Below are 19,492 nucleotides of genomic sequence, written 5' to 3' on the forward strand. Positions count from 1 at the left end.
CACTAAGGTCATACATGTTTGTAGCTACAAGAGATACATGGAAGATTTAACATCTCATCTTGCCGGTTGTACAGTTTTTCTACTGTGGTCTCAATCAAGGTTTACAGTCAGATTCCAGTGGTCCCTGAGGATATACATAAACAGCAGTTACAGCACCTTTTGGACTCTTTGAATTCCTTGTAAGTCATATGGGCCGGAAAACCTGTACTGGCAAATGCCTGAAGAGGGCCACCATATATCCTCAAAAGCCGACATACGAAGTTTCAAGAACCGATATTAAGTGAGGAATCTACTATTATACTACGGCTCCTTACATATAGCTCCCGTTAAGAGGGGGAAAAAAATTGGACAGCGCGCTTAGAGGCATTTAAGAAGTCACTCCTTGCATTCTCTATGAGCGAATGGGATTGGAAGTGGCACATTTGGATTTACCCTCTGCCATGCACTTCACTGTGGTTTGCAGTATGTGGATATAGATGTAGAAACCTGAGCGTCTTCGTCACTGTATCACATAGATTGATGTTAAGGGTAGAATAAATTATCTCGAGAGCATGTTTTTTGTTCACTGTTCAGAGAAGAACATAACATTACTGCTGGTACTCCAGAGCAGTATGGAGTATCCTGAATGCTGTTCCACTGTCACAATTTTTTCTGTTAACTGCACATGAATAGACTGCTATACCTCGGACAACTACTATAACTCTAATTTCAAAATCTTCAGGAGACAGGTACTGCTAGTTGTAAACAAGGGCGCCCATGCGATAGTTTTAAGGCGGGAGGGGGCGGGGGGGAGTAGGGGGCTGGCTACACCTGGAGGTATAGAGTATTTTTAATATTTTGCACGAAGAATGGCGACTTGTAAGTAGCCATAAAAAGTTCCAGTCACAACCAAGTTAAAAATCTACGTAATACCGACTTTTAAATCATTTCTTAAAAGAAAAAAAAGCACGTGGCTACACTATATTTGTTCCTTCGCCTTTGAGCTCGGAACGGGGCCGAGGCGCCCTCGGTTGTAAACATAAATTGAATGATATTACATATATATATCCAAGATGGCGGCAAATAGTAATGGTAAAGTTATTAGCTTACGTAAAAACTCGTGTTTTGACGCGGAAAAGTGTAAAAAATGCGGAGAAGTACTGAAAACCGGATTCACGTGCAAGGAATGTAATAACTCGTATCATTTTCGGTGTGCAAAAGTGGACTCATCTGTGAAAGAAAATAATGAATTTATAACGCGCTGGAACTGTAGTCAGTGCTGCGTTCAGAACTCAGATAATTATCATAAAGCAAAAATTTGTGACTGTAGGTGTGAATTATCTGTTCTAGTCGGCGATATGGTAAGTGAAATCCAGAGCCTAAAGGCTGAAGTTACTCTCTTAAATAAGAAGGTGAGTGAATTTGAACAACAGCGCCTGATGAACGACTGCAGGCCTAAACTAAAAACCAAGGAAAGCTTTCCTGCCGTCAATACTCAAAACAGGTTTCAAATTCTCGAAGAAATAGTGGAACAAGAACAAGTTCAGTCCGTGCAAACTAGAAGTAATCCTTCAAGCAGCAAAAAAAAAAAAAAAAAAAAAAAAAAAAAAAAAAAAAAAAAAAAAAAAAAAAAAAAAAACACCTGTCAGTGTTAAGTTCAGAAAACACGAAGTCCCAAACTCGTGTGCAAAACGTGAAACTGAACGTAAACAAAACGTCCAAGGAAGTGGAATCTGTGAAATTACATGCAAGAAATCGTCCCTAGAGAAAAACAGAAGAAACGACGACAATCAGAAACACAAGCAGGGCCGGATTCTATTATATGGAGACAGCCATGGACGTGAAATAGCGCAAAACATCGCAAACATGCAAGACAACTTTGCAGCTGTAGGCCACATCCAGCCTGGAGCCCCTCTTTCTGCTGTGGTGAAGCCGTGCATGCAGGAGTGTGACTCCTTCTCATCCAATGACTGTGTCGTTATTATGGGAGGTTTATTTGATGTAGCAATAAATCAAGCAAATGATGCAATTAGACATATGAAAATGGTACTGGGTAAGTTAAATGACACTAAAACAGTTGTTGTCAACATTCCACAGAGGCATGATCTTATGAAACAGTCTGTTGTGAACCGGGAAGTTCATAAAACAAATGACAGGATTAAAGATCTATGTAGTAAATTTCAGAATGTGTCTCTAGTAGATGTCAGCTATCTAGAAAGGGAGCTGCACACATCTCATGGTCTGCACATGAACAAAAGAGGCAAAAAGATCATTAGTAGCAAAATTATTGAGGAAGTCAGGCGACATTGTTCACAAAGTGATGAACAGAAGTCCATTGCCATGGGGTGGTACAACCCACCTCAACAAAATCTGCCACAACACCAGCCACCGCTGGCAAGCCAGGGAAACTTGTGAAGCCTGCTGGCCTCATTGCACCTATCCCACAGTGCATCGGTTTTAAAACTAGCAATCTCAGATCACCATGCAGTACAGCTTAAATTGGAACGCCATGGGGCCCTCACTGTCACCACAAAGCAACAGTTTGTAACTAAAAGAATAATGTATAATGACAACATAAATAGGCTAAACTGGATGCTAGCACAAATAAAATGGTTTGAAAATAATAGCTTTTCATATGATAACTTTGCTGCTGACTTCTATTACTGCTTTGATACCACATGCCCAGTTGTAATCACAAAAATGAAACAAACAAAAATTATAAACAAAAATATTTGGGTAAATAGTAATGTCACTGAAGCGAGGGAAAAATTAAAACTACTCCACAGTGCAATGCTGAATAATAGAGAGATTCCTGAGCTAAAGGAAGCCTTCAAAACATATCAAGCACACTATAAGGACATACTTACACAGACCAGGAGCAACTATGTTGCAAATAAGCTTCAAAACTCACACAATGTAACTACTGGCATCTGGGCAGTCATAAACAGTTTTAGAACCGGCAATGACAAATCCTGTATGGACTTTACTATTAACCACAATGGCATGCTCATAAAATACCAACTGGAAATTGCAAATATTTTTAATGAATATTTTTCTTCCGTAGGGGAAGCCATAAATGACAAACATAAAAACATGCACTACAGTTTTAAAGGTAATGCATGTGACCATAGTATATATCTAGCCCCCACAAACTGTGAAGAAATAATGGGCATCATTAGCTCTCTAAAACCCTCTAATTCAGCTGGGCATGATGGCCTAAATACTAATGTTTTAAAAGCCTGTAGCCAAAATATCTCTGTACCTCTGTCTGCAGCAGTCAACAATATACACTCCTGGAAATTGAAATAAGAACACCGTGAATTCATTGTCCCTGGAAGGGGAAACTTTATTGACACATTCCTGGGGTCAGATACATCACATGATCACACTGACAGAACCACAGGCACATAGACACAGGCAACAGAGCATGCACAATGTCGGCACTAGTACAGTGTATATCCACCTTTCACAGCAATGCAGGCTGCTATTCTCCCATGGAGACGATCGTAGAGATGCTGGATGTAGTCCTGTGGAACGGCTTGCCATGCCATTTCCACCTGGCGCCTCAGTTGGACCAGCGTTCGTGCTGGACGTGCAGACCGCGTGAGACGACTCTTCATCCAGTCCCAAACATGCTTAATGGGGGACAGATCTGGAGATCTTGCTGGCCAGGGTAGTTGACTTACACCTTCTAGAGCACGTTGGGTGGCACGGGATACATGCGGACGTGCATTGTCCTGTTGGAACAGCAAGTTCCCTTGCCGGTCTAGGAATGGTAGAATGATGGGTTCGATGATGGTTTGGATGTACCGTGCACTATTCAGTGTCCCCTCGACGATCACCAGTGGTGTACGGCCAGTGTAGGAGATCGCTCCCCACACCATGATGCCGGGTGTTGGCCCTGTGTGCCTCGGTCGTATGCAGTCCTGATTGTGGCGCTCACCTGCACAGCGCCAAACACGCATACGACCATCATTGGCACCAAGGCAGAAGCGACTCTCGTCGCTGAAGACGACACGTCTCCATTCGTCCCTCCATTCACGCCTGTCGCGACACCACTGGAGGCGGGCTGCACGATGTTGGGGCGTGAGCGGAAGACGGCCTAACGGTGTGCGGGACCGTAGCCCAGCTTCATGGAGACGGTTGCGAATGGTCCTCGCCGATACCCCAGGAGCAACAGTGTCCCTAATTTGCTGGGAACTGGCGGTGCGGTCCCCTACGGCACTGCGTAGGATCCTACGGTCTTGGCGTGCATCCGTGCGTCGCTGCGGTCCGGTCCCAGGTCGACGGGCACGTGCACCTTCCGCCGACCACTGGCGACAACATCGATGTACTGTGGAGACCTCACGCCCCACGTGTTGAGCAATTCGGCGGTACGTCCACCCGGCCTCCCGCATGCCCACTATACGCCCTCGCTCAAAGTCCGTCAACTCCACATACGGTTCACGTCCACGCTGTCGCGGCATGCTACCAGTGTTAAAGACTGCGATGGAGCTCCGTATGCCACGGCAAACTGGCTGACACTGACGGCGGCGGTGCACAAATGCTGCGCAGCTAGCGCCATTCGACGGCCAACACCGTGGTTCCTGGTGTGTCCGCTGTGCCGTGCGTGTGATCATTGCTTGTACAGCCCTCTCGCAGTGTCCGGATCAAGTATGGTGGGTCTGACACACCGGTGTCAATGTGTTCTTTTTTCCATTTCCAGGAGTGTAATATCAGGCACCTTTCCAGACAGACTAAAAATAGCACAGGTAACACCCATTTTTAAGAAAGGTGACAACAACAAAATAGAAAACTACAGACCAGTCTCAATCCTTCCTGTCTTTTCCAAAATAGTTGAGAAAGTTATATACAACAGGATTATAAACTTTCTTAACAAACACAACCTGATGTTCGAAAATCAAAATGGATTCGTAAAAGGTAAATCAACTAGCACTGCAGCTGCTCAACTAATTGAAGACGTGTTAGGGGGTATCGAAAGACCTGGAAAAAGCCTGTGATTGTGGGATTGTTGATATCCTATTAGACAAGCTATTGAACATGGGCATTAGAGGCGCTCCTTATGACCTAATAAAGTGTTATATGAGCAATAGAAAGCAGTTTGTTCTACTTAAAACGGAAAGTGGTGTCTACAAATCAGAGATCACTTGCATAAAATATGGGGTGCCCCAGGGCTCGGTATTGGGCCCCCTTCTGTTCTTGATCTATGTAAATGATATTAAATACTGTACTATAAATTCCAAAATTGTTCTGTGTGCCGATGACACGTCCATTGTATGTAAAAAGGAATCATGTAATGAACTAGAGACCGAGCGTAATAATGTGACAAAAGAAATTGTTCGGTTTTTTAATGAAAGCCACTTAAATGTAAGCACCAGTAAAACATGTTTGATGGAGTTTAACAAAAGTAGCTTGAATAATGAAATTAAATTATACATGGGCAACGAATTGGTAAAGAAAGAGTCTAGTGTAAAATTCCTTGGCGTAACAATCCAAAGCAACCTGAAATAGGACACACATATTGACTCTCTAGCAACTAAGTTGTCAAAAAACATATTTGCAATCAGTACTATTAGCAAGTTCTGTAGAGACACCGTAGTCCTAAAGACTGCATACCATGTTTTTTTCTCCTCTCACTTGAACCACGGTATTGAAATTTGGGGGCCAACAACCAAAGCTAATCTAGATAAGCTACTCATTCTTCAAAAAAGGGGTGTGAGAATAATCTGTGGAGCAAAATATAGGGAATCTTGTCGCAACTTGTTTCCAAAAACAGAGGTGTTAACTGTTATAAACACATACATTCTAAAAGCCATATTGCTTGTGAAAAGACTGCACCCAAACACTTATTCAGATTTCCACCAGTACAATACTAGAAATAAAGAAAGATTTTACATTGGCAGCCACAGAACAGCACTTTACGAAAAGGAGCCTCAGTATGCAGGTATAAAATTAGCTAATGCACTGCCTAGAGCAGTCATGGCTCTTCCTAAAATTAAACTGAAACATCAGCTTAAGAAATTTTTAGTAAAACACCCTTTCTACACATTAGAAGAGTACCATACTTATATGAAGAACAACAAATGCTCTGTGAAATTATGTGAATAGAAATAAGTAAACACCTTATTGTAATTTTGTTGTAATTTAATGACGTATTCAGAAGAATGTGTCTTGTGTATTGTACAAATAACTTTAATCATTACTGTTTCTTTGCACATGTGCAGTGTACCATTCGATATTGAATAAAGCTATTATTATTATTAATATTATTATTATTATTACCTATCATATTAGTCTGGAAATTAATTACTGAGTTCGTTTGATAGTTATGATAACTGACTTTATCAATACATTTATCTCTGCTCCAGAATACATGAAAATTTTCGCTAGAAACCAGGCAATACGTTCTGAAATGAACATAATATGACAAGTGGGATGCTGTAGTCGTGATACCTTCGCCGCGCTGTTGACTGTCAACTGATGTATGTACTTTGCTTTCTTAGCTATGGCAATAAAAACATCTCTGGTGAGCTTGGGCGTGTGTTCGGTTGACAGTATGAGGGTAATGTTTTGGTTGTTGTGAAAGTGAGGGGGGCGTGTTTATTTTATCATAATGGTGTTGAGGAACGTTTGAAATCAAAGTAAACACGTAACACAAATAAACAAGAAGATGGCGAGGCCACCTGTCCCTAGTCAGCAAAAATTAGCTGAAAAATTGACAATATTATTGGATAGAGGAGTTGGTATGCTGACAAGGATTTACAACATAAAAAAGGTGAAAATATAATTTTAATAAGTGTCTTTAACCCAAGTGGGTAGTGCGAATCTGTTGTTGCTAATAGTTCTCTACTTCGTGGTGTGCAAATCTTTTGACTGTGAAGTTTTGTGCGTAGACAGTATGGATTTATCTGTTTGTTTACACTCCTTAACGGTTGAACACCGTCAATAGTTTTTCAGTAGTAGCAACTGTGCATTTTGGAATTATTAGATTTCCATGGACATGTTCATCAAGGATAAGAATATGGAATGACTCATTGTCATGTCATAGATAGGCCTTGTGGAAATGGGGAAGAATGCTAAAGTAAACTAAATCGAAATACTACCGCGAGCGGCCAAAGTGAAAGTCCCTTCTTTCGGAACTTATACACAACTATTCAAAAATTTCCATATATGTCAGTGCTCCCAAGTTCGGTGCAATACGAATATTTCCATTTAGGACTTGGTATTTCGTTTACATGAGGTTCACAGTCGAGCTTTATTTATATGTGAACAATTTTACGATTCTTTTCGATATATAACGAAACGTTAATGGTGAAAAAAAAAAAGAATTTTTGTTCCTTCTTGGTTTTAAATCAGTGATGTCACACAACAGTAATGGCTCTGACCACTATGGGACTTAACATCTGAGGTCATCAGTCCCCTAGAACTTAGAACTACTTAAAACTAACTAACCTAATGACGACACACACATCTATGTCAGAGGCAGAATTCGAACCTGCAACCGTAGCGGTTGTGTGGTTCCAGACTGAAGCGCCTAGAACCGCTCGGCCACTGCGGCCGGCATAACAGTAATCTCAACTGTGTTATTTGATGGCACTGGAATTAGTAAATTGCTATATTTTGTACTACTTCTTCTTTGAGTTTAATTTGTTTAATAGGTACTACAAAAGAAACACTTCCAAAATATACCACACTTTTCACTGCTGTTGGTAAAAGTGTGTCTTGTCTACAGTTCTTTGATCTTAGTGCTTTTCTGTGAATGCTTAGTCTTGTCAGCCTTTCGGTTCCAAACCCTGCTTAATTCTTTTTACAATTGTTTCTTCTTCTGGCTGTGTTGTGAGCATTTTGTAACACACCGTTCAGCGAGGAAGCATCACTTATGAATAGACCTACATTATGTAGCACCCGTAATGCAGTAATTACTATGCACTCTGCATAGATAGGAAGTGTATTGTAAGTGTGCATGGGGACCACAGCACAGAACCTCCCTTTAAAGTCACTCCAGCCTCTGGATAGCCGGGTCTAGTGCAGCAGGGGATACAACCCGTCGGCTTTGGACAATGACGTCACAAGTCGCCAGATAGCAGTTTACCATTTTCGCTTTTGCTTTTATGTTTCAGTTTCGTTTTTTTACTGATTGCTTAATAAAGTGGATCTGTTTATTCTATCTCGTGAGATTTTTTTTTTAAAAAGCCAAAAAACACTTATCAGCCACTGAAGGGAGCTACAACACTAAGAAGAATCGCTTCTCGATTGGCGACTTGTGACGTCAATGTCCAAAGCCGACGGGTTGTATCCCCTGCTACACTAGTCCCGGATAGCCTTAGCGACCATTACAGATTAAACTACTTCATTAGATGCAATAGCCATTTGGCTCATCACTGTGATTTAACTTATTTATTAATCTAGGAATCATCTCTCCATGATACAGGATTTGTCATCATAATATAATGAAAATAAGTAGCTCAAAATGTAGGTCTACATAAACACAGAATATATCATTGTCTATACTTTGTCTTTCATAGTTGAAAGTTGCTAACCTAGCCCATGATCTTCTTAACAGTCTGTCTTCATCTTTCCCAGTATTCTATACCTTGAAGTAGCTGGTCCCATGTTTGGTTTGCCTTTTCCTTTGTCTGGTCCACCCAGCATCTCGGTGGTCTTTCACAATGTATAAATATGCATTTATGAGGACAAGGCAGATGGTTAGTCGTAGGTTTGATGAAAGAACCATCCCAGCATTGGTCTGAAATGATTTAAGAAAACCTAGATCAGAATGATAGGACAGAGTGAACTCCATCCTCCCAAGTATGAGTTCAGTGTCTTAATAACTACACTATGCTACTTCTGAATTGGTAGCTATGGGTAATTCTTCAGTACATGTGGTACTTGGCCTGAGTCTTTGCTTGTATATACACGTAAAAATTCTCTCACTCTCTTGGTTGACTTTCATTCTATGTTTGCTGTATCATTTTTACTCAGCATAATTTGATTTATTGTTACCTATATTTTATACCTTCTTGTTTTACCATTTCGTTACTACTGTTGTTCTTCATACTTACCACATTGTATATGTTTTTATGTAGTATTTTATTTTAGCTCTCTGACAACCTGTTACAAACCATATCTGTTTGTGAGTTATCAACTCCAAAGCATTTCATTTCACACTTTCCCCTCCCTATTCACACTTACATTGCCTTCACATTAAATCCAAATGGGTTTTGCAATATCCTCCTCCTCCTCCTCCTCCTCCTGATATTCCCATGTACTGTCTTTCTTTGTAGGGAACCACTGTGTGATACACTGCAACAACTGCTTCATATCTGAAGTTAATTGTTCACAAAAATAGATGCTTAGTTACTGAGAATAACAAATGAACTGGTTACTTTGGAACAGAAGTGTGTTTAGTATTTTTTAATTTGTTTCTACAGTTGAAAAATTGTTTTCAAACTGAGTGATGGGTACAAAAAACGCATGCTTTTCACAAAGCACTTAATTGGTTGAAACTGGAGGGTATGATGATTCTAAATGATTGCACCAAGTATGCTAATTATGGAGAGAGAGAGAGAGAAACATCAAGGATTCAAGTTGACTACGGTTCAGAGCCCTATTCAGCCATCCAGATTGAGGTTTTCGTAAATCAATTAAAACAAATGCTGTAATTGTTCCTCTGAAGAGGAGTAAGTGACAGATTTCCTTCATAATCCTCCTCCAATTCAAGCCTTGGTTCTTTCAACAATTACCATGGTGTCAATAGGGCATTAAGCCCTAATTTTCCTTTCCTTAGCACCAGGAGACCACTAAGCTTAGCACCGAGCGAGGTGGCGCAGTGGTTAGCACACTGGACTCGCATTCGGGAGGACGACGGTTCAATCCCGTCTCCGGCCATCCTGATTTAGGTTTTCCGTGATTTCCCTAAATCGTTTCAGGCGAATGCCGAGATGGTTCCTTTGAAAGGGCATGGCCGATTTCCTTCCCAATCCTTCCCTAACCCGAGCTTGCGCTCCGTCTCTAATGACCTCGTTGTCGACAGGACGTTAAACACTAACCACCACCACCACCACCACCACTAAGCTTAGCATCCACAAACTGACAAATAGATCACCATCACCTGTGTCACATATCATTGTGTTATACCTCTGTGGTGACTGGATTTTAATCCTTGCAATATCAAGGGGAGGGGGGGGGGGGCGAGTATTTTAGGGCCTACCTTTTGAAAATATTGTACTCTAGTCAGTTGCTTTACATTTTAAAATTCTGAAGAAAAGAAAATTGTTGTTTTTAATGGTTTCTTCTACCAGATTCCATGTACATTTTGTAGCTTTTAGTTAAACTTAACACAAAAATATGTCTGAGTAGTAGGTGCTATTTCCCCAGTGAATGTCTAATTCAGCATCTCCAGGTTCATGACCTTACTTACACACCAGTACTGCTTTAAAAAGTATGTTTTTAATATAATTCAACAACAATTAATGAATTTTGTTTTCTTTAGGGTGGGTAAAAGGAACCCCCCCCCCCTCCTCCCTCCAAACACACATTATGGAAAATGCCTTGGTATTGCTAGGGTTAACCTGGAGCACTGGCAAAAAAAAGAATTGATCGTGAATAATACACCACAACAGGAATCTGAACTGGACAGCACAAATACAGAAACCTTGCCTCTGGAAACCAGTATTATGCCAAGCAAGAAAATTCAGTTCTGTAAATTGATCCCCTCCATCTATCTTCTACATTTACTGAGTCTGGTAGTTAGTTTTGTTCATTCACAAGGGAGAGAAAAAATACAGAATTGGCAGAACAAGAAAGAAATAGCTTCTTATCTCACATTCTGGTTTAAAAATGACTGTAACGACTGTAGTGTTGATAGTTGCAGCTCTTTACATTTAATATGTGTACATTTGTGTCATTGCTCTTTGCTTATATGCATCACGACAGTTCTGGTTAAGTAAGGCTGTAGTGCATTGTCAACATCATCAACTGTTTTGGATTTACACACATTCCTGAGCAGATTTTTGTATATGCTAGTTTCCCATAGTCTGATTTCTGTTTAAATTGGTCATAAATAATTTTTTTTTCATATACCCATTTGTGTAAAGTGATTTTTGGTACATGCTGTACTTGTATGATTGGAATGGACTGTCATATTAGAAAACGATTTTCATGAACATGTCCACCATCTTAGGCAATAGTTCCTGCCTTGAGTAGTCATATTTTAGAACCTGACATCATGTAACAAATGTGCCAATGCTATTTTCCTTATGTATAGCTGAATATGAAGGTGAATTCTTACTTATGGTGATATAATTACCTGTAGTGTTGGCCCAAGGTCTGTGTTACACACAAATCTGAGAGTCTGCAAAATCAACAATTGTGATCTCTTGAAAACAACTATGCTTCTAGCTATGGCATGTATTTAACGCATATTGGATTTCAATAAGCATTTTATGTCTGTCAGTTTGATAACACCATCGCTCGAAGAAGACAGGTGTTAATAGCGGGTTCAATGTTTCCTTGAAATCATTGTAGACATCTTGACATGCTTAGTGTGTGTTATCACCTTAACATGAATTCTGCTTGCTCTGGAGGGTAGAGATTTCAAATTTATGCAAAGTCTCTTCAAATGATGTCAAAACAAAACAAACTGCAAATCTCCATCAATTTGAATAAAGGTTTTTTTGTATTTGTGTTGTCAGATTATCCCCTACCTTTGCTGAGAAAACATAAGTAATAATCTTTATTAATGAGGACTGACTAAAAAAAAAGTAAAAATCCAAAACATAGTTTGACATTAATTTTGAAGTTGGTTTGCTGCATGTGACATAATATATAGGTAAAAGGAAATCACAGTATAAAAATATTCATAGTATTATTGATGAAAATGCTCTTCTCATTTTCCAGGCCTGTGGTGATGCTAAGTCAAAACCAGGATTTCTGTCAGATAAAACTTTAGAATCATCTATAAAATATATTGTTAGAAGATTCCCGAACATTGACATCAAAGGAGTAAGTTCAAGTCAATCTGTAAGTTTTTATTTTTGTTTTTATATTTCTTTTGGCACTAGTCCAGTTATGTATTATATAAATAAGTATAAAGTTTAACCATAAATATCCTTGGCCCACTCCATGAAGTTTATGCATGCGGAAAACAATTTTGAGCGTTATAACCTAACCAAGAATACTAACTGCAAATTACTTGCTAGAAAGCAGAGCTAAAGAAAGAAGGCAAACATCAGCTTCGAAACTGAAAACTAATTTCATGTGTAGGGCCATCATTTTGGAATATGTGACATATCATTAAAAGACAGTGGGGTCATTCCATTGTTATGGTTGGTACAGATCAGAGACATTAAAGCCTTAATATCTCTATGTAATTATCAAGTTCATAAATATTAAATCACACGATTTTATAATATCGATCAGCTCTCCTCTCCCATATGGTTTTCAAAAAATTGCTACTAAAATTAAATAGTTAAAAAAATAATAAAGGAATGTCAAGGTCGGGACTCACAGAAAAACAAATCAAAGTTAAGTTAAATAAAAGGTGAGAACACTGTGGATTGTTAATAGTTTATTGAAAATTATATTTTTGAAATGGCTTAAGTGTAAATAAAGATTACAACTCAGTAGTTGAAACATTTTTGCTCTCTTTATATGTAAAATATTTTGATATTATATTTGTTATGATTGGGACAGTACAGTGTTACGGTTGGGACCACAGTGATATCTGTATATGTAAATACTGTTAGTTTTCTTTAGAACTGAAAACAATAATATATACAAAGATAATTAATACCATAAATGAAGTTGAACATTTTCTCTCAAATAAAACATTTTCAAATATTAAACACAAGATGATTAAACAAAACAAGTTATTTAAATTGAAACTGCCTTCTGTTGTTTGCGTAACCACTTTGCGAACCACAGACTCAGGCTCAAAAGATTCATCTATGGGATCTTGCCAATTCCACTTGTTCCCACTCCTATCCAGTTTTTCCTAGTACAAATGCATAATAATTTAATCCTTTTGAATGTTTTTAGTTGTATGGAGATGAACAAGCACTAAGTCTCCAGGTTTTATATTCTGTGGGATAATATTGGCCTCTTTACATGTAATTTCATCATTGACTAGTGGTGATTTTCTGATCTTTTCACTAAAATTTGAGTCACTGAGCTGACTTACGCCTAAACAGCCCTTCTCGCTATTGAATTTAATACAGTGTGCTCTCTGAAAATGTGAAATTGATAAAATCCTTTCTGTAGTTCTTCCTTACAATATCTCATAGCATCATTCCATACCATGATCACTTCTGTACTATCAAGCACTTCCTGAATACACTTGGAAAAACTTTGAAGGGAGTTAACAATAAATTTTCAACAACTTTCAGCGAACCAGACACTGATTAACTTTTCCTCCCATACCATCAACAACCCCTTTCTCATGGCTGGAAGCAAAGAAGTTCCATTCTCCTGAGGTGCTAAAATCTTCTTCAAAAAGTAACAAATTGGATAGACTAAATGTCTTCTTATACTGAGCAGCTGCAACAGTGGAAAAAATTTTCGCTGTTTCAGGGCAAGGATACTTTTTTTTTCTTTAAGGAAGAAACAATTACATGTAGATATACCCAAGCTGCTACTTAACCATGTTCCAAATCATCAGATGTAAAAGCATAATTTCTTATGCTGTTATTTGAAAGCCAAGCAACTGCAGTGAAATTTGTAAGTTTGTTGTGGATCCAGTGAGCAGTCTGGATCTCATCTTGAGAACTCAATGAAAAATTTGGTCAGGTATTCACTAAGAAAATTTAGACTTTGGAAACTTTGTGATTAATAATGGCTTTATAATAAAACTTTTAATTATATTGTGTTACAATCAGGACAAAACAAATTGTGCAGTAGGAAAACTGAGTAAGAAAACTGTTTTACCTTTAAAATTAATATCCAAACACTTTTTTCCCCTTCCTAATAATGCCAGCAATAGAATAGAAGGGAAAAAAATCATCTGATCTCTAAACAGTTTAAGCTTAAAATAAAAGACATAAACTGTGCAAGTTTGCCATTTTTAGAGCAATCAAAAATATTCCTAGTTTCAAACTAAATTTCTCAAATTTTGTAAAATAAAAGAAAACAAACAAACTGATTACAGGCATAAATAATTCCATGCTTTAGCTTTAATTTGATGTATAACATGTATTGTTTCTGTAAAATTTATAAGGTGGTCTGTGAGGCTCACTTTTTTATGGAGTGGCTGTGTGCTTTCTTTCACATTTCCCCCCCAGATAGACATGTTTGCTTATTACTGTAGAATAGTGTTCGTTTACTAGTGCATGAGAACTAAATTTTTATTCTGCTGTTACTGCATTGTGGTTGTCTTCTTTGTGCACTAGTTGTACCCCACTGCTTTAATTCTCTGCTTTATGTTGTATCATGCATTCACACCCAGTTGGTGTAAGACTACAAGGCATGAACGAAGCATCTAATTTAATTAATATATGTCTTTTTAATACGCCTTTTACAAGATTTTGTAAAGATACCTATCCATAAAATCATTGAGGTCAATAAGTGTTTTTATAAAATGTTGATGTGTTTTATGAAAATCAGCTCTGAATAGTTTTGTGGCCATGGTACTGTTCCTTAAAATGATAGCTAATGATCTGGTAGAGGGGAGAGCAAAGTTTCAAGATTATTGACTGAAGTTACAGTTGGAAAATCATTGTTTATCAAAACAATCTTTTATAAAACAATAAAAGTAAATGTAATGTGCATAATCTGACATTATTGTATGGATTATATTATATGAATTATCAAAACATTTTGATATTAAAGCAGGTGTGATATAGGAGGATGGACTGTATCCTTTATTATTCAGTTGTGTGTTGTAGAAAGTGGTATGAGGTTGGAGAAAAAGAATGGAAGAAGAGGGAATGAATAAAGTCAAAAAGTAGGAGAAAAGAGATAGAATCTTGAAATTGACTGCTTAGCTTTAGCTGATGATTTCGCAGTCTTAGCAGAGGACCTACAGTATGCAAAGAAGCAGAAAAACTGAATTACAAATTTTGTTTGAGAAACTGTGTATATGTCCAAGGAATAGAAAAGCAACTGGAATCACTCAATAGAGGAAAGTCCACTGGACCTGACGGGATACCAATTCGATTCTACACTGAGTACGCGAAAGAACTTGCCCCCCTTCTAACAGCCGTGTACCGCAAGTCTCCAGAGGAACGGAGGGTTCCAAATGATTGGAAAAGAGCACAGATAGTCCCAGTCTTCAAGAAGGGTCGTCGAGCAGATGCGCAAAACTATAGACCTATATCTCTTACGTCGATCTCTTGTAGAATTTTAGAACATGTTTTTTGCTCGCGTATCATGTCATTTCTGGAAACCCGGAATCTACTATGTAGGAATCAACATGGATTCCGGAAACAGCGATCGTGTGAGACCCAACTCGCCTTATTTGTTCATGAGACCCAGAAAATATTAGATACAGGCTCCCAGGTAGATGCTATTTTTCTTGACTTCCGGAAGGCGTTCGATACAGTTCCGCACTGTCGCCTGATAAACAAAGTAAGAGCCTACGGAATATCAGACCAGCTGTGTGGCTGGATTGAAGAGTTTTTAGCAAACAGAACACAGCATGTTGTTATCAATGGAGAGACGTCTACAGACGTTAAAGTAACCTCTGGCGTGCCACAGGGGAGTGTTATGGGACCATTGCTTTTCACAATATATATAAATGACCTAGTAGATAGTGTCGGAAGTTCCATGCGGCTTTTCGCGGATGATGCTGTAGTATACAGAGAAGTTGCTGCATTAGAAAATTGTAGCGAAATACAGGAAGATCTGCAGCGGATAGGCACTTGGTGCAGGGAGTGGCAACTGACCCTTAACATAGACAAATGTAATGTATTGCGAATACATAGAAAGAAGGATCCTTTATTGTATGATTATATGATAGCGGGACAAACACTGGTAGCAGTTACTTCTGTAAAATATCTGGGAGTGTGCGTACGGAACGATTTGAAGTGGAATGATCATATAAAATTAATTGTTGGTAAGGCGGGTACCAGGTTGAGATTCATTGGGAGAGTGCTTAGAAAATGTAGTCCATCAACAAAGGAGGTGGCTTACAAAACACTCGTTCGACCTATACTTGAGTATTGCTCATCAGTGTGGGATCCGTACCAGGTCGGGTTGACGGAGGAGATAGAGAAGATCCAAAGAAGAGCGGCGCGTTTTGTCACCGGGTTATTTGGTAACCGTGATAGCGTTACGGAGATGTTTAATAAACCCAAGTGGCAGACTCTGCAAGAGAGACGCTCTGCATTGCGGTGTAGCTTGCTCGCCAGGTTTCGAGAGGGTGCGTTTCTGGATGAGGTATCGAATATATTGCTTCCCCCTACTTATACCTCCCGAGGAGATCACGAATGTAAAATTAGAGAGATTAGAGCGCGCACGGAGGCTTTCAGACAGTCGTTCTTCCCGCGAACCATACGCGACTGGAACAGGAAAGGGAGGTAATGACAGTGGCACGTAAAGTGCCCTCCGCCACACACCGTTGGGTGGCTTGCGGAGTATCAATGTAGATGATGTAGATGTAGACCAATGCTAAAAGTGCACAAAATATACAAAGACAAATTATGGAAAAATGAAGGAAGTCTCAGAATTTAAATACTTGGGAAAAGTAACTCAGCTAAATGCTATGGACAAAGAAGCCAGAAAAATAGTAATGGTCTTCAATTTTAAAATGAACAAATATAATAAAAAAATCCTTATAGATTAATACAAAATTAAAGCATTACAGTGTTATGGTTGAAATTGCATGTATTTGTGACTCAGAATACCTCACAATATACACAGTCAGACATTTAAATAATTTGAAGAAGAAATAAAGAAGAATAAATTGAAAAATTTTGGGTCCAAAGTATGAAAATGGGATGTGGAACTTGAGAAGCAACAGATTGGTACATGAAAAAACTGAGGATATGGTAGATACACTGAGAAAGTGAAGGATACATATTATGGATACTTAAAAAGAATGGCTGACAAGAGGCTGACAAAAAAGTATTCAAATTTATTGGCAAAACTCAAATTTCATGGTTTATAGAAGTGAAGAAATATCTACAGAAGTTGGGAATAACAAACAAAGACATAGAGAACAGACATGAATTAAGGGAAAAGGTCCAAAAAATAAAGTGTGTCCCAAAGAAAATACAAAAGAGGAGGGACATTGACAGAAGCAAGAAGACAACAACAGAAAGTAATAGCAAAGTAATGTTGTGAAGCAGACAAAAGGAAATAAATCATCTGTTTTATGTGGTCCTGAGTTCCAAATTCAAATAATAATAGCAATAATAATAATAATAATAATAATAATAATAATAATAATAAAATTGCACCTAACTGTTAATGTGAAGACTAGAATTTCAGGAATAAGTGTTCCATTTTAGTGCCTGATTAAACACTCCAGGTTATGTAGGCTTTACTATGTGTAATTTAAATTGGAGGGCTTTTTCCCACCCAGCCTAATGAAAATACTTGACTTGTAAGTTTTTCCAGCTAATTAATGAACATTATCTGCCTATTTTTGGGACCAACAAGTTTGCTCTTTCCCACCTTCCAGATGTTGGCTAGTAACATAAGATATTTTTAGAATTGTGCACATTTCTTTAAATGTAAACCACTGTCCAGTGGTTTGTCTGATAAAAAAATAGAGGGGTGGAGGAATGGGGGAGAATTGTTTCAGTATGGTGGGGTGGGGGAAAGATGTGTGGAAGAAGAGGGGGTAGGGAAGTGTTGAAAAATGGTAGAGGAGGGGGGGGGGGGGCAAGATTTGTGATAGGTGACAGGAAGAAAATAAGCATTTTCTATGAAGTATAGGAAACACAACAATATTACTACTATTTTCCTTATCATTGTTCACTTTTGTGATCACGAGCACATGGCAGACGATTAATAACTTAACATGCTTATCTGCCTAGTCTACAATGTATGTGTATACCTTGCATAAAGCATGAACTTCAGAAGAGTAGTACATAAAACTAAATTATTTTTAAGTACTTTTTATAATGAAATAATTATACAGTCACATACTCTACACAGTAGATGCTTTTACAGAAATGTGTATGGCTCATTTCTGATGACCTGCCTGTGTTAATGTATCTGTTATTTCGTTAAATTTATTCTTTAACAACTTGTTATAAGAATATTAAATGCCAGACATATTATAAGATTTTTTGGGAGTGTTCACCCAAATGGACAGTATAACTGCATTGTTGTCTCTAGCTGCAGAAACATTTGCTCATTTTTTGTCGTTGTATTAGAATTTCAGCAGTCTGTTTGACCATATGTGATATGCAATATTATTAATAGTTTTCATGTCATTATTCTTTCTGTTGAACTTTGTTGACTCAGTCCACTGCATCGCTAATGTAAACATTCCTTTCTCATATAATGTGAAAGCATTACAATGGCTGTTTTGTTAAAATGCTCTCAAATATGTATCCTCTAGATAGCTAAATAAAATCTTCATGGCTATAATCTGTATGGCGGGAGGAGACCCATGACACTTAAAAGTTCTGTTGCAAGCTTTCGTGTGTGACATGCAAACAACTGCTGCAACACTGACTGAAAACCATAGCTGCCTAACAATGCAGCAACACCAAGGCGTTGCCATAAAATTGTAAACAAAATTGTGTTATGTGATTGATCGTGGCAGACACGCAGCCTGCCAAACCCATTTTAACTGTCAGGGATCTTATCTTGTCGTATGGACTGTAGGAACAGTTTACTATATTACCAGTGTTCAGTAGAACCATAGGCAACATTGGATGCACTATAAAGGGAAATTTCACGAGAGGTATTATGTCCTCAGGTTCCCAAACCGCTTTGAGTGGTGTTCTTATCTTTCAGCGAAAGACCTTAGGATTAGAACCTTTTTATACACACACACATAGTAGCTGATTTTTGTACCACATGTAATTCACAAAATACATAGAAATGAGATAAATTATGTAGCTAATAAATGCCTTACACCCAACTTTGGACAAAGGGGTACAATTTATAGATATAGGCACTGTTTGCTTATAAGAAGAATATACACAACAGGAATTCTGCAGCCAGTCATGTGTGTATTGTGATGTGGTCTAGAGCAGAATGGTATGTGCTGCTCAAAAAATGATTTCATGAATTGTACTCATATCAGTATTGGAAGTATGACTAAGGAGATGAGATTCAAGTGACATAAATATATTAAATGTGTCATGCCTTTCAAGCACACTGATACTTTGTTAATAACATCAATGGAATTCTTAATTTGTGTGGCCATGGTAACATTAGCTGCTGCTGCATAAATTGTTTATTAACACAGGTACCATGTAAGCAAGCAAGAACTAGTATATCACATATGGGGAACTGGATCTGGTAAATGATGATGGCTATGCAAGGAACTACTGAAACACTTGTAATCTAAGAACAAACAGCAAGCAATGAAAAACAACCCAGCAAGACAGACAATAAA

General features: G+C 38.3%; 1 protein-coding gene across 4 annotated transcripts in view; it reads left to right on the plus strand.

Annotated features, from left to right (window-relative positions):
* Nucleotides 1-6,499: 6,499 nt before the first annotated feature.
* LOC126470063 (membrane-associated protein Hem) overlaps nucleotides 6,500-19,492 on the plus strand; it is a 183,178-nt gene continuing 170,185 nt past the window's right edge. For 2 of the 4 annotated variants that reach the window (XM_050097565.1, XM_050097567.1), the window contains exons 1-2: nucleotides 6,500-6,754; nucleotides 11,878-12,000. In XM_050097565.1, the coding sequence (XP_049953522.1) occupies nucleotides 6,650-6,754; nucleotides 11,878-12,000 (228 nt within the window). In that variant the 5' untranslated portion in view covers nucleotides 6,500-6,649. The remainder of the gene's footprint in view (nucleotides 6,755-11,877; nucleotides 12,001-19,492) is intronic. The other 2 variants (XM_050097566.1, XM_050097568.1) reach the window with 1 other exon arrangement.

This window comes from Schistocerca serialis, chromosome 3 (assembly GCF_023864345.2).
Source record: "Schistocerca serialis cubense isolate TAMUIC-IGC-003099 chromosome 3, iqSchSeri2.2, whole genome shotgun sequence".
Classification (NCBI taxonomy): domain Eukaryota; kingdom Metazoa; phylum Arthropoda; class Insecta; order Orthoptera; family Acrididae; genus Schistocerca; species Schistocerca serialis.